Source organism: Canis lupus, chromosome 32 (assembly GCF_048164855.1).
Source record: "Canis lupus baileyi chromosome 32, mCanLup2.hap1, whole genome shotgun sequence".
Taxonomy (NCBI): Eukaryota; Metazoa; Chordata; class Mammalia; order Carnivora; family Canidae; genus Canis; species Canis lupus.
This window is the reverse complement of record NC_132869.1, coordinates 23414824-23431510: the sequence shown is the minus strand read 5'-3', so window position 1 is coordinate 23431510 and position 16687 is coordinate 23414824. Positions and strand designations below refer to the sequence as shown.

The window sequence follows — 16687 nt, the reverse complement described above, 5'->3', positions numbered from 1 at the left end:
ATGTATAAGTATCATTTTCTTTATCTTGAAGAACAACCAGAGATTTTGTTCTGTTTATTATATTCTTCATAAAACTACAAAAATTAAAGCACTTCAGACCTGGTTGTGATTTGTGAGAAAAAAAATAGTACTGCCAAATTAAAAATCAGGATAAATATTGTCTGCATGCTTAGCAAGCCATTCTTTTTATAATCCCAATAAAAATTCTAAATTCCTCTAATTCTTTAAATTTGTCATATATTTGAAGAACTTTTGCAATCTATTTTTACTGACTGATGGGAACATGCTAATGTTTCTTTACAAGTTTGCAGGAAGAATTTTCTTCTTGGTTTCATGTACTATTTTGGTAGCAATTTCCCATCATCACATTTTTTTTCCTTCCAATATCTTTATCATATTTTTGGAAAAATCCATGCAGACAATTCACTTTGCAAACTTAGATATAATTTGCCTTTAACAACTAAGGTTTACTACTTTTTTTTAAAGGAATTATTTGATAAAATTTTTATAAATTATTTTCTACCACAACTGAAGTCCTCTTTTTACACATATCAGATAAAGATATGCTATTCTCTCTCTCTCCCTTTGACCTCAGTGTAAGTAAGTGTCAGCATTTTGGCTCCAACACAATGTTTCTCTTTTGTTCCTTACAATACTCAACCAGTCATGATCTGTTCCTCCTGCAGTACACTACTTGAAGTTTTCAGACTGACCCACCCCTTCTCGCATTTCACTCAGACTTTTCTCTATGGCCTTAAAATGACTTTCTTCCATGCTTTCCCCCATGTCAGCCTCTAAACCCCAAAACTCTCCTCTCCAGGAAGCTTTCCCCTAGACACAGAGAATATATATATAATCACCCTCTCTGCACTCCCCAGGACTTTGTCCACACCTCTTATTTTATCAGTTGTAGAGGTCTAAGTTCATACTTCTAGAGCAAGATTGCTCTTCTCTTCAGCCACCTCTTCATTGCTCACTCTATTTTCTACATATAAGTAAGCTCTCAAGTAATTATTTTCAAAATGCAATATTCCAAACTAGGTAAGTTATTTTGCTCTTCTCATAAGCAGCTGAATTTTAAATAATGCAAAAACTATACTTATAATAATAAAAAAAAAAGATGCTAAGAAGCAGCCACCAAAATTGCTTCATGAATAATGGATAGCAGGATAGGGTAGGACCTCAGTCAGGGTAAGAGCCTTAGAGGCATAACATCACATATCTTGTTATTTTTCTGGAATCCAAATGATCAGAAATGGTGTTGTTTAAGATTAAATAAGCAATAAGTAAACTCCAAAGCTATATTTGAATAGATATACATTCATAGTCCAAATTATCTTCTTTATACAAAGCAATTCTGATTTCTAGAAGGTCCCTAATTCACATGGTTATTGTTTTTAGGGAAATCTCTATATTGTCCCTATACGATGTCAGACATTTGCAACAAACATTGTAGAATATCATGTTTGGGTCCAAACAAGTATTCCAGGGCAATTTGGAAGGCTGGGCGAAAATAATATCAGCAAGCTTTTTTCCTAGGTTTTTCAATTTTCAAGCTTCATTAGAAAATAACCTGAGGACTACTCAAGACTTAAGAATTTCCTTAAGTTGTGATTCATGCTCAGGTCAAGAGTACCTGTTGTTGGAGAAAGGTCTCCTGTTTTTCTCTGAAAGAAACTCACATTTCAGGGAACCCATAGCAGTCCAACTTCTTCCTGGGACATGGGTCTGAGACTCAAAAGCTGAACAAGAACTAGGGTTTCCCTACTGGCCTATTAACTGACACATACTGATTAAATTTTTGGCTATCTGCCTCAAAGCTGTCACTGTTATATTTTCATTTTCAAATACTATTGATATGGTTGCTTGTTGGCAGATAAATGAATGAAATGTGTCAAAAGCCACTCATGCTAGTTGTAGCAGATCACTATAATTTCTAACACTTGTGCCATAGTCTACCCTTTTAACTTACACTTGAAACCACATGGGACTGATATGACAAAATAGTCCAGTCCAATTAAAATTTTAGTATTTAAGAGAGTTACTATTTTCATCAATACTTGTGTAGGGGTTGGATGTTTTTAAATCATCTTTTTTAAAAAAGATTTTATTTATTTATTCATGAGAGACACACAGAGAAAGAGAGGCAGAGACATAGGCAGAGGGAGAAGCAGGCTCCATGCAGGGAGCCTGATGCGGGGCTTGATTCCAGGACTCCAGGATCATACCCCGAGCCAAAGGCAGATGCTTAACCACTGAGCCACCCAGGCATCCCGATTTTAAATCATCTTTAGAAAATTATCTAAATAATTGAAATCTGGTATTTTAATCTAGAAATAACTAATCCCTCTGAAGAAATATTGTCCATTTTGGCCTGCTGCATTTTACCAACACTTTAACAATTAGTGAAATAATGTGACATAAAAGTAGGGACAGTGATTTTAGAGTCCTTTCTCAGCTCTGACAATTACTAGCAACTCTCTAGCCTTTGACAGTAATTTAAACCTGTCAGCCTCTGTTGTGAAATGTGAATGATCACTCTTGACGTACCTAATAATAGCCAGATGTTTATAAGCATCAGGTGAGGCAATGTACATACATAGATGATATTTGAAAGAATGTAAAGCACTATTTCAGTCTATAAACTCTATAGCATTCTCCTCCACTTTTTACTTCCATCCTATTTGCCTCAACTGAGTTAAAGAGGAACCAGGATCCTGTCTTTGGCAGCCTTTGTGAGTGAGCCTGGGTAGCATCTGGCACTTCTGCATAAGAACATCTTTCTCATGAGAGCTCTGCCTGCATTACAGGGTTCCCTCTGCTGGATTCCAAGCAGACCTTGTAGCTGTTGGGGCTACAATTCTTTTAAATAGTATTCCTCTGTTTCCTGACTTCCTTTGTAGTCAACATCAGAATTAGTGCTTGGTAGGACAATCAGTTGGGGCAAATCTCAGAATCAGATAAGGTAAAGTAAGTCCCAGGTTTGGCAAACTGATGACAGAGCCACAAAAATGAACACCCAGATGCATGTCTTGGCAGTTTGGCAGACCACAGGGATAAAAAGTCTCATAACAGGCACAGCATGTGGAGACCTGACCTTAGACTCTGAGGTTCAGGAGGACCTCTGCCAATTACTAACAGGGTCAGACCCGAATCCTGGAGGAACAAGATAATGAAATGGACCCATTTACTGGATCTTAGGTACCAGTTAGTAGAAGTGTCTGAGACTGAATTAAAAGATCATTCCAGATGACCTGTATAGGAAGACAGGTTAGTTGAACTGTCAAGATGTAAAAGAGGGGAATTTGGTTGGAGATCAGAAATGTCCCAGACATTGGGCTAACTAGATGGTGATCATGTGTCCCAACCAAGAAGATGAGAAATGTTGGTGTTGGGGACAGGATCCAGGTCTGAATGCCATTCTCTTTTCACAGAATACATTTTCCTTCCTCTCTTAAAGTCATGCATCAACTTAATAAAATCCATGAAGGGCTGCATTCAGATTCTAAAAATCTTACTTTTTTTTTTTTTCCTCTCTATGGTACACTCCAAAGTTCTTATTTTTTATACTAGCATTTCCTCATTTATAGCCATTTGTTCTGCTGGAACTCCAAAAGTCAATCTTTTCTTTAAAAAAAATTATTTATTTATTCATGAGAAACATACACAGAGAGAGAGGGAGAAGCAGGCTCCATGCAGGGAGCCTGACATGGGACTCGATCCCAGGACTCCAGGATCAGGCCCTGGGCCGGAGGCAGTGCTAAACCGCTGAGCCATCCCGGCTGCCCTGTTTTTTTGTTTGTTTGTTTTGTTTTGTTTTTTATGTTTTCTCCTTTCTTCCCTCAATATGATTATGCAAAATTTCCAAACTTGCAGATAACACTCTAGCTGCAGCTTTAGAAGCTCCATTGCTATAGTCTCACTGACTAAATCCACACTCTCTAGTTTTCACCAGGTGTCACAAAATTCCCACCTCACAACTTTCATTTTGCAGTCTCAGACACTGAAGCAAGAAAAGATGGCCTCTGATTAAATGCTGAAAGTATAAAACAAAAGCTCTGAGGTAACAATTTTGCGAAGGTGCCCAGTTGTTTTAAAAGTCTATTTTAATGAATACCATTGTAGTGTCTGTTTCTATCCTGTAAGACAATTCTGTGCTCTGAAAATGGCTCGTGGCAGCTAGCAGTTTTTTGCTATACTGTTCATGCACGCTAGGTAAGAGAGGCTTCGTCCAGTGAAGTGTGCAGGCAATGGACATGGTTTAAATTTAGATGATAAATTAACTTTCACTCTTTAATAAGCTTTCACATAAAAATACAAAAAGCATGTATATGAAATGAAATATAAAATGAAATACATGTAGGAATTATATGGAAACAACTTCTAAGTTACATTTTAGGTCTGTCCATATTTAGCCCACACCACAATAACTTGTGGTCAACCTTTGGCTATGAAAAAATGATGCGCACAACACAATGCCTTTGGGTTTTCAGCAGAAAATTAAATTATTGCATTTACTAAGAGAGAGGAGAAGATTGATCTTTTAAAAGCCATTTCAACAAGCATAGAAAACATAAAAAGAAATTGTTAACCCCAAACCTCCTTGAAGCATCTATTTAATTGGACTTTGGGTGGAGGGAAGGTACATGTCTTTCTTTGAAAACACATGTTACAACATAGGTTTCACACACATTTTTTAGAGACAGACAAAGGAATCAAGTATAAGGACAGAACTAGCATGGATAATATGGGAGATAGTGCAGGCTCAATCTGACACACTCTGGGAATATGCCCATACAACTTTCCTCTGTATCTATGGGGCACCTTTTCTCTGAGGGTACACAGAGGACTCTGGATGCATATCAGTACTGTAACTTACCTTGATGGTAGCCAGGACCACCTCCATTACAGCACACTGTCTTGGTGTTAGACCCTTGGCATCGTCCCGAATCATGTGCTCCTAGAGAACATATTAACAGTTACTTATAAATTAACCACTTCATTCATTTAACAATTATTTTCAAACAGAATCTGCATAATCCCCACATGGACACACTTGAGATTATTTTGTCATATATTTAATAAATATCCCCTTTTCCAAAAAGAAGAAATGCTGAACTTTGATTCACATGTGGCTTTACTTTTCACTTACAAGTTTACGTTAGGAAAAAAAAGAGAGAAACCTTGAAATATGTGTCAAAGCTTTTTCACCTTATGTTCTGTCACAGTGAGGAAGATCAATCATGACAAGGATTTAGGAGGTGAATTTTAGTCCCTTTCAATTACTGTTGATAAAGTCTATTCCAATGACCCCAGTTTATTTTCTTTCTTGGATCTCCTTAATGTTTAGTTCTTATGAAGAAAAGTCCCCAGGAGTTCACTCGTTTTGGCTCTGCAGATTTTCAATATTTTAAAATTTTTCAATATTTTAAAGCCAATTTCCATATTTACAGATTTTCCTCATTGTTCACTATGGACTGTCTCAGTCCCTCATTCAAAACTTCTTTAGGAAAATGGTTGAAGACAACCATAAAGCAAAAAGAAATCCAAGAGAAATTTAAAAAAAATTCCTGACCTCCCTACCCTCCAAAGTTGACAGTTTCCCAGTGCTGCCACTATGCCAACATTCAACAGATATTTATTGAGTGCTTATTACATGCCTGAGCTGTCCTAGGTAATTGTGATATGTTGTTCAGTAAAAGAAAGACTTATGTTCTGAAGCTTAACTGAAGCTAACTACTATAGGTCCATTATGTGAATTAGAGGAAAACCCATGTGGATGGACAGAGCTCTGAGAACCCAAGGCTTGACTAATGGATCAATCAGTGCCTTTCCTTGGTAATAATAGGTGCCTCTTTTTCTACAGGGCACAGCTCTGCATCAATTCATATGGCTTGGCAGGTGGCACATGGGCTCTATTTCAGTGGTCATTTGCTCCCTTAGCCAGGCACTTTTTGTGCAGTGCACAAACTGTGCAATCTCCAGTGGCTTGCCTGTTATAGCCCTTTCTTATTCTTATTTGGTAGATGCCATGATTTCCTGAAGATAATCTCCATCTAAGTCTTACTCGTGTTTCCAGTCTTCCAGTTACCTATCTTGGCAATTATAACCTAGGCCTTCAGTATATTTTTGGTAAATGAATTATGTTTCTTTTAGCATTATGTTGTAGCATTCAATACATTTGAATGAAATCATACTTCTTTGAATATTTTTGAAAAAATGGTATACAATGCTCCATGGATCCATGATATATACTCCCGTATGTCACTACATCTTTGTCTGATACAGAGTTTTTCAACACAAGCATGTCCATTTAACATTTAAAAAAATAAGAATATTAACTACCCATTGAAACTCAAACAAACAGTAATGGGAAATGTTTACTAAATTATAGGTGGAAATGTTTTAGGGTAAGTAAGTACACATTTCTCTGGCTTCAACCCTTTCTATGTCATAGAAAAATATAATTTTTGCAAGAGATAATTTTTTGAGATTTAAAAATAGCTCTTTCAAAGAATGAAGTCTCTGAAAAAGACTGACAATGAGTCACTGCTTGCTTGCAGTAAACTTGCAGTCACTTATACTAACACTAATTGGTTTTGATATTGCATCACCTGTCCATGAAAATTTATTTTTTCAAAAAATATGCCAAATAAATCTGATCCCATTAAATAGTAATAAGTTGGGCATACATAATATATCTACATTATGAAGTTCCAGAGCATGAAGTAATGTCATATAGCTGAATAAATATTTCTTTAATGGATTAATCCTAACTTGTAACCAAATGCAGAGAAATAATTTCCCTCATTGTCTGACTCTGCGTTATCTGAAATAATTTGTTAGTATTTCCATATAAGATTTCTGAATATATCCAAATCTGCTTTCATGCTAATATATAAAAATTGCAAAGACCCAGTGTTTAATAAAATAAAAATAAAAATAAAAGTGACATTTTAGTAAAATATAACAGTTTTGTAAAATTTGAAGTTCTTTATTATGGCCAGAGTTTTAATTTTGCATAATATTGTAGAGGCCTTATTGTTCTGTAATTCGAGTAATAATAATCCTTTTAGGACATTTTATTAATAATTTGTTTTTAGTTTTTTACAGTCTTGGAGAAGTTTGGAAATTGCAAAGGGACCTACGGTGTTATGTTTCATGTGAACTCTGATTTTTCCCACCTCGCATATATACATATGTCCCTTCGGGAGCTCTCTCTATCCCACTCAGAATTCATAAGTTTTAGGCAGAGCATTCCCAGATCAGAGGTTGATATATGAGTTAAGCCTCTGTCAGCAGTTAGCTTTGGAGGGGTGATAACATTATCAGAGCCCAAGATGTGCTGGTGGGATTTGCTGGAATTTCTCACATCAAGTTGGGTATTCTTTTCTACAATATTTCAAGTTCAAAGGATATTAGATATAGAACAGAGACGACCATCTTACAAATAGGAAGGTAGGCTTGTTATAGCCGTACATCAAACAAGGAAGGAACAGAGTTGGGTTCCATTACATTCCTTTGGGTTCCTAATCAAGTAGTGACAGAAAGCAGAGTCATCTAGGACAATAAAATTTCATGTAGCAATAAATTCCTTCCTTGCTTATGTTATGCTTTCCATCACTTGGAACTGAAAACAGTCTGGCTGATATAACTTCCAACTCAGGAAACTGAAGCTATGGGAGGTGGAGTGTGTTTCCTAATATCACACAGATACTAGAAGCATGACCAGGGCCATTTCTTTGTAATGAGATACTATGCTTTCACCTTCATGGTTTTGTATGAGAAATTTCAACCCTCGATAACTCCATAGTAGAATTCCCAGGAAAATAATAAGAGGGAGTAAAGGAAGGGATTAAGATCTAAGATCCAAAACAATAGTGTGGAAGTAACATCTACCTTTTACCTTTCCTCCAAACTATTAACATAATACCTGTGAGAAGCAATTTTAGGTGATATCTTTTAAATGGATTATTGGCTTTTAAATTTTTTTTTCTGAGCAAGGGGATAATATATGACACCTGTTTTATCTCAGTAAGTAATTATGCAGCCAAATAGATTATTCTTCCCCTGTATTATACACACAAAACAATCCCAGTGATACCTAACTCTGAGCTGCCAGCTTCTGTGAGTGGGAGGTGACATACTCTTCGCAATCATCATGCAAAGATAATGTATGCATTATCTCATTTATCCTCACAACAATCCTATAAGCCAAGTGTTAAAATTTTCTGTACTTTGCAAGTGCCAAATCTGAAAATTAAAAAGTTTAAATACTTTGGCCAACGACACACAGTTGGAAGCAAATGAGGTAGAATTTGAACCACAGGGTTTGTGTCTGGAACTCATCCCCATGATACACATTATATCCTAAAAGATAGAAATGGAACTAAAACAACACATATTTCTACTATAGGCATAATGTTGGCCTGTAAGTTATCCATTGATGAATGAATGGGAGAAGAAAATGTGGTAATCTTATTTGGCTCTTAAGCAGAAGGAAATCCACCCATATGCAACAGAATGGAAGAATGTGAAGGGCATTATTCAAAGTGAAAAAGTCAAAGCAGCACAGTATGTACTTTAACCTATTCTAGAAGGACAGAAAATGAGGTTCCCTGCACAACTGCAATAATAAAGGGTAGGGTTATTTAGTCAGGAAATCCTCATTTATATATGCTTGAATATATTGACAAGCTCAAGGTCTGCTTTGATGAGTTTCATTTTTCCATACTAGCTTGCTTGCCTTTAAGATTTCTCTAGACTTTACTAGATTTCTATGAAGCACTCCATTTTGCCTTTATCCATACAAAGTGTGTTTAATATTTGAAAGAAAATGTTATCTAATTTACCCCAAAGCAGTAATCCTGAAAGCTGTAACACAAATAAAAATTTTACAGTTTCCCTCCCAATTGGAAAATATTAGAAAATTGAGACCCTGCCTGACCCGATACATCCTTAAAGCAGATTGTGAGATATTTCTTGATCCTGCCTCAATAGCTACCATCACTTGTAAAAGGATGGTTTCTTGTAGAGCTGTAGTTAGCTCATTACATTTCACAGACAGTAAATACTCTCTTTATTCTTATTACCTTCAATTTGGATAATTGTCCAAGATCTTTAGCTGCTATGAAAATCATCTGAGGTCCCTAGAGACACAGAAAAGAAGAGAGAATAGTCAGTCCTTAGAATTTCAGTAACAGTAGAAACGTAGTCAATAGAAAATTTGCTTTACTTCCCTTCTTATATTTGTGACTTTTATGCCATACACACTTAATTAGTCTGTTTTACAGATTAGGTCAAAGATACCTAGTACTGCTGGCAATTGTCCTCATAGGCATCCCACTCCAGAAAGTTTTAAGTCTGAGTTAATGCATGCGTTACTACTAATGTAACCACTTTAATGTAGCATATGGATTAAATCAATGATCCTTAATATTTATTATTTATTTTTAGTAAGGGTAGTTCCCTCACTCCACTTGGCCCCCAAATAAATCTATGCAAACTTTCAAGAAACAGAGATGAGGCAGGTGAAGCTGCTATTCCTCAGATGCTTCCCAGTCTATCAGAGTCTGCCCTCTTAACTCTTCCCTCAGCTAGATGCTCTTTCTAGAACTCCAAGGTCCTGGGAAAAGTTTGAAAAACAGAGGAATAAACCATCCAAAGCACTACTAGAATGAAAAACTAGAGGTATGTCTATTGGTAAAATGGCAGGAAAGAACTAACTTTGGTACTAAGTTCATTAGTACCCTAGAATATTTTCTCAGGAGGGAAAATCAACTATCCTGGAATAATAATCTTCATTTTTTAGTGGATGCTATGAATTTATTGGGAAACGAAGGACTACAAAGTTTATGAAAACAGCGTCTAATTTGCTCTTATTTTTATCCCCAGTGTGGTGCCCACCACATACCAGAATCTCAAAGAACATATAGTGAGTGAATAAATGTATGAATGACAGATATTGCTTCATACTTTAAGAACTCAATGCTAGAGAAAAATTGATGTTATAGTAAGCTTTCCTAGGGAAGACCTTATAGAAAAAATGAAATGTTACAAATAGTTTCTGCTATAGCATGATGTATGTATTTTTGAAAACCTCAATCTCCAAAATTGTGCTCTAGAAATAATAGGGCTCATGGGGAAAATAGTAGTGGGCAGCACAGTCAAAGCTCATGCAATTTTATAACCAATGATCAAACACAGTAAGTGCTACTTTGGGAGACAGCTTGTATAGCACACAAGGAACTCAGGGAGGCCAGCTGGTGCCACAAGGGGTATTAAAAATGCAAAATAATAAACAATCCAAACAACAACAAAACAACAGAATACAAATATGGGTTGTGGCAATTCCCATACAGTAAGGGGAATGCTCAGCCCAGGGAGGTGAGTAGCCTGTCCTGTGTGAGTGCCATACAAGCTTCATCTCTTTGGATAGAAAAACTATGTACAAGTGTGCCTTTCACCCCTATGTAGTAGTAACTGAGTGCTCTTTCTTTTATAGTCTTATATTACATTTCAGAGCCTCCCACCTAGGAAAATTTATACATAAACCAACTCAACTTCCAGATTTTACTGGCATCATTCCCCTGTTTACCAATTACATGATAGCTAACTAGTGTTATAGAAATGCATATGTATTGTAGCAGAATAAAGTATGCATGCATGTTTTTATATATAATTTGGCTTTCCATATATAGAGGTTATAAAGAATTTTATCAGTTGCTGGCAGGAAATCAAAAGATATGAATCATAGCATCTTGGAATACTTTATAAGAATACATTTTCTATATAATTTCATTGGGTACATATAGATTGAGTATACATGATTAATGGTGTCAAAACAGGTTAGTTCATAATTATTCATTATTTGCATCAACTTGCCTTCCTTAAGCACAGAAAAAAAGAAAGTTGCTTCATAATAGGTGCATGCTAAGGTTATCTATTATTTTGTCTCAGGATATGACCTGAGACATAGGACTTGACCATTCTCTAACTCTGCTGCCCAGTGATCATTCTGGTTCTTTTTTATTTCACTGTGTATGATTCAGTGGATTCAAAGGACGTGACGTTAAGGTGTCTCCTCTCTTAACTCCAAGTGGGAAGGTAATAGATGAAAGTAAAATGGAAAAAAAAGAAAAAAAAGAAAAGAAAGTAAAATGGGAAGGAGAAAAATATTCCAAATAGTTTTGGATTTATCTTCTTGAGCTGTAATGTTTTAGGAAAAAAAAAAAAACACAGTGATGGTATTTTACCCTAAATTTATTTCCCTGGGGTTTCACAGTAAAAATAAATTTAAAAATTATGTGTATAGAGCAGATAATGCTGTAAGTTGAAAACTTTCATACTTTTTTCAAAAAATGAAGTTCTGAATGTTAAGGAAGTGTGAATTTTGACTGTTGACATTCAAAACTCATTTGTATAGAAAAATGTCATTTGAATGATTATTTAGATAGTGTTTACCAAAGACTTTTTCTCAAAATTGATTTAATCATTAATTTGGCTGGATGAGAGTCACTCACTTAAACGAAGTATAATTAGATGGGTTACTGAAAGTATAATCAAGGGAGAGAGGGACAAGATGAAACATGAGGATCCTAAGATCACCTCATTCCATGGACACACCAAGGAAACAACTACATCTACATAACTAACTTTGTAAACAACCTGAAGACTGGCAGGACAGATCTTCCGTTTTATGGAGAGAAGTACATATCAAAAAGAATAGAAGGGTAGAGAAACAACTAGGAACCAAACACCTGGTGTGACTCACTACAGATAGGAGGGACATCACAGACTAGAGAAGTGAGGGGATTGGACCCTACACTGGGCACTCCTGGCCCTTGATACCCACATTGGGAAGAGAAGTCCCCATAATATCTGGCTTTGAAAATTAGCAAAGGTTAACCCTAGGCAAGCTGGAGAGTGATAGGAAACCAAGCCCTTGCTCTTACAGAGCAGCAAGCCAAATAACTTGGCCAGAACCACAGAAGCAGTAGTTTGAAAAGTGCCCGGGGTTTTATGTGAAGATTGATTGGCTAATTTTAGAGTGCCAGAAGGTCAGCAATCTGCAGGAGAGTTCTCTGGAAACAAAAGTGCTGTCAGGTGCAATTTTTCTTGCCCTCCCCAGACTGAATAGCCGACACTTGTGAGAGTCAATACTAACATTCTCTATCTACCCTGCCAGCAATGCATGCCCTGGCCCAGTGCCTCTCTAGGTTGACTCTTGCCCTCAGAATAGGAGATTACCCCACATATCAGCATGCTCATATTTCCTGCAACTAGGCCTCTAAATGGCTGCACAGGGAGCAACAGCTGCCCTCTGATGTGCAAGTAGCTGAATCCAACTGTAGACAGCTAGGCTGAGTGTTGGCCACACCAAACAGTTGAGCTCACGGCAGTCACAGCTCAGCCACAACAGAAGGGCACATACTGCCCACATAGGGAACAACCCTGAAGCGTCTGGTTCTGGTGATCAGAAGAGACTGTGCTACAGGGTACCATGGAAATTCTTCTATACAAAGGCACTACTGTCAAGACCAGGAAGTAGAGTTGACCTAGTTACTACATAAAAACAAGCACAGAGTTAGACAAAATGAGGAGACAAAAACATATGTCCCAAATGAAAGAATAAGAGAACATCACAGAAAAAGCTCTAAACTAATTATTCATATGCCTAAAAAATGTTCAAACTAATGGTCATAAAGATTCTCACCAGATTTGAGAAACGAGTAACTGAACTCAGTGAGGACTTCAAAAACGAAATAGAAAATATAAGAAAGAACCAGTCAGAGCTGAAGAATACAATAACTGAAATGAAAAATACATCAGAAGAATGGATTAGCAATCTGGTAGATGGTGTCACGGAAAGCATCCAGGCTGAACAGCATAAAGTAATACCGGACAATAACATCATCAAGAGTAATAACATTTGAATTTTAGGCATGCCAGAAAGAGAAAAGAGAGGGAAAGGGGTTGAAAAATTTCCTAATTTGGGAAGAAAACAGACATCCAGGTCTAGGAAACACAGAAGGCCCTACCTAACAAGATGAAACCAAGGAAGTTCACACAATGACACATAATTAAAATGGCAAAATGTAAAGAGAGAATCCTATTTTTTTTATTTTTTTTATTTTTTTAAATTTATTTATGATAGTCACAGAGAGAGAGAGAGAGAGACAGAGACATAGACAGAGGGAGAAGCAGGCTCCATGCACCGGGAGCCCGACATGGGATTCAATCCGGGGTCTCCAGGATCGTGCCCTGGGCCAAAGGCAGGCGCCAAACTGCTGTGCCACCCAGGGATCCCTTAATATTTTATTTATTTATTCATGAGGGACACACAGAGAGAGGCAGAGACACAGGCAGAGAGTGAAGCAGGCTCCAGGCAGGAAGCCCAAGTGGGATTTCATCCCGGGACTGTGGGATCATACTCTATGCCAAAGGCAGATGCTCAACCACTGAGCCACCCAGGAGTCCCAAGAGAGAATCTTAAAAGGCATCATGAGGAAAGAGAACAGTTACATACAAGGGAAACACTATAAGGCTATCAGCTGATTTTTCCATGGCAACTGTAGGCTGAAAGAAAAAAACCTACAATGAAAAATATTCTATTGGGATCCCTGGGTGGCGCAGCAGTTTGGCGCCTGCCTTTGGCCCAGGGCGCGATCCTGGAGACCCGGGATCGAATCCCACATCGGGCTCCCGGTGCATGGAGCCTGCTTCTCCTTCTGCCTATGTCTCTCCCTCTCTCTCTCTCTGTGACTATCATAAATAAATAAAAATTAAAAACAAAGAAAAATATTCTATCTGATAAGTTATCATTTGGAATGAAAGAGAGAGAGTTTCCCCAGCAAACAAAAGTTAAAGGAGTTTATCACCACAAAACCAGCCTTACAAGAAATATTGAAATGTTGAAGACATGTTAAATTATGTAAGTGGAAGGCATACCTAGAAGAAAATTATGAAAGGAAAAAAATTCACAGGTAATAGCAAAACTATAGTAAAGGTAGTAGATTAATCACCTATAAAACCAGTATGGGGGTTAAAACACAAATATAGCAAAATCAGTCATATCTACCAAAATTGGTCAAGGGATACACAAAATAAAAAGGTTTAAAATATGACATCATAAACAAAAATGTGGAGGTGGAATTAAAATTTAATGCTTTTAGAATGTGTTCAAATTTGAGTGACCACCAACTTAACAATTGCTATATATATATAGGATGTTATATATGAACCCAATGATAACCACAAATTAAAACGTATAAGATATACAAATAATAAAAGGAAATTCAAGCATTACACTAAAGAAAGCCATTGAACCACAAGAGAGCAAAAGAAGAAAGGAACAAAGAAGAACTACAAAGACAACCAGAAAACAGCCAAATGACAAAAGGATATACCTCTCAATAATTACTTTACTTTAGAAGTAAATGGACTCAATACTCCAATCAATGATACAAGATATCTCAAGAGACTCACTGAAGAGACTCACTCCAGACCTAAAGACACATAAAGATTGAAAGAGAAAGGATGAAAAAAAAAAAAAAAAGATATTCCATGCAAACGGAAGCAACAATTTCGAGTAGCAATACTTTTATCAGATGGAATGGAGTCTTAAACAAAGATTGCAGCAAGAGTGAAAGGAAGGCATTACATAAAGACAAAAAGATCAATCCAACAAGAAGGTATAACACTTGTATATATCCATGCATCCAACATAGGAGCATGTAAACATATAAAGCAAACATTAACAGACATAAAGAAATTAACAGTAATGCAATAATAATAGGGAATTTGCATAGCCCACTTACATAAATAAATTATCCAGCCAGCAAATCAAAGGATACAGTGGCTTTGAAGAACCCATTAGACCATATATATTTAACTGATATATATAGAACATTCCATTTCAAAACAGCAGAATATATATATATATATTTTTCCAAGTACATATGGAATATTCTCCAGGACAGATAGATCACATGGTAGGCCACAAACCCAGTCTCGATAAATTTAAGAAGACTGATATCATTATTAAGCAACTTTTCAAACTACAGTAGTATGAAACTAGAAATTAATTACTATGGACAAAAATGAAAAAAATCCCATGAAAGCTAAAAGCATGCTAATTAACAACAATGTGTCAACAGAGAAATCAAAGAAGAGGTTTAAAAATACATGGAAACAAATGAAAAGGGAAATACAACAGTCCAAAATCTTTGGAACACAACAAAAGCAGTTCTAGGTTTATAGCAATACAAACCTACATCAAGAAACAAGGATAATCTCAAATAAATGATATACTATTACACTTGAAGGAACTAGAAAAAGAACAAAGCCAAAAGTTAGTAGGAATGAAATAATAAATATCAGAGTAGAAATAAATGAAATAGAATCTAAAAAATAGAAACAATCATTAAAACCAAAAACTAGTTCCTTAAAAAGATAAGCAAAATTGATAAACCTTTAGCCAGACTCATCAAGAAAAAGGACTCAAAATCAGAAGTGAAGAAAGAAAAATAACAGACACTACAGAAATACAAAGGATTATGAGAATACTGTGAAACATTATTTGCCCACAAATTGAACAACCTAGAAAAAAATGGATAAATTCTTAGAAACATTCAATTTTCTAAAACTGAATCAGGAGGAAATAGAAAATTTGAATAGACTTGGGCAGCCTGGGTGGCTCAGCGGTTTAGAACTGCCTTCAGTCCAGGGCATGATCCTGGAGACCCGGGATCAAGTCCCACGTCAGGCTCCCTGCATGGAGCCTGCTTCTCCCTCTGCCTATGTCTCTGCTTCTCTCTGTGTCTCTCATGAATAAATAAATAAAATCTTAAAAAAAAAAAAAGAAAATTTGAATAGACCAAGTAATGAACAGACTAGTAATGAAATTGAATCAGTATCAAGAAAACTCCCAACAATTGAAAGTCCAGAATTGGATGTCTTCACAAAGGAATTCAACAAACATTTAAATTAGAGTTAGAGTGCCTGGGTGGCTCATTTGGTTAAGCGTCTGCCTTCGGCTCAGGTCATGATCTTGGGGTACTGAGATTGAGCCCCACATCAGGCTCCCTGCTCAGCGGGGAGGAGTCTGTTTCTTCCTCTTCCTCTGCTCCTCCCCCCTGCTCATGCTCTCTCTCAAATAAATAAATAAAAAATACTAACAAAAAATAAAGAAGAGGTAATATCTATTCTTTTCAAACTATTCCAAAAAATAAAAGAGGAAAGAAAACTTTCAAATTCATTCTAAGAGGCCAGCATTACCCTGATACTAAAACCAGATAAAGACACTCAAAAAAAAAAAAAAAAAAAAAAGGACCAAATATCCCTGATGAATATGGACATAAAAATCCTCAGCTAAACATTAGCAAACTGAATTCAACCATATATTTAAAAAATCAAAAAATCACATAGTTAGCTGGTTAAACGTATGACTCTTAGTTTTAGTTCAGATCATAATCTCAGGGTCATGAGATTGAGGCCCACACTGGGCTCCATGCTCAGTGGGGAGTCTGCTTGAGATTCTTTCCCTCTCCTTCTCAAATAAATAAATAAATCTTTAAAAAAAATCTCCACAATCAAGTAGGATTTATTCCAGGGATGCAAGGAAGTTTTCATTATTTGCAAATCAATTGACTGATACATCACATTATAAGGGGGAAGGATAGAAACC

The 16687-nt window shown here is 36.4% G+C and overlaps 1 protein-coding gene across 1 annotated transcript in view; it reads right to left on the bottom strand.

Moving 5' to 3' along the window:
- UNC13C (unc-13 homolog C) overlaps positions 1-16687 on the bottom strand; it is a 548174-nt gene that overhangs the window by 67186 nt on the left and 464301 nt on the right. The window contains exons 27-28 of the mRNA XM_072808724.1: positions 9093-9149; positions 4880-4960 (exon numbers count right to left, since the gene is read on the bottom strand). Of these exons, the coding sequence (XP_072664825.1) occupies positions 4880-4960; positions 9093-9149 (138 nt within the window). The remainder of the gene's footprint in view (positions 1-4879; positions 4961-9092; positions 9150-16687) is intronic.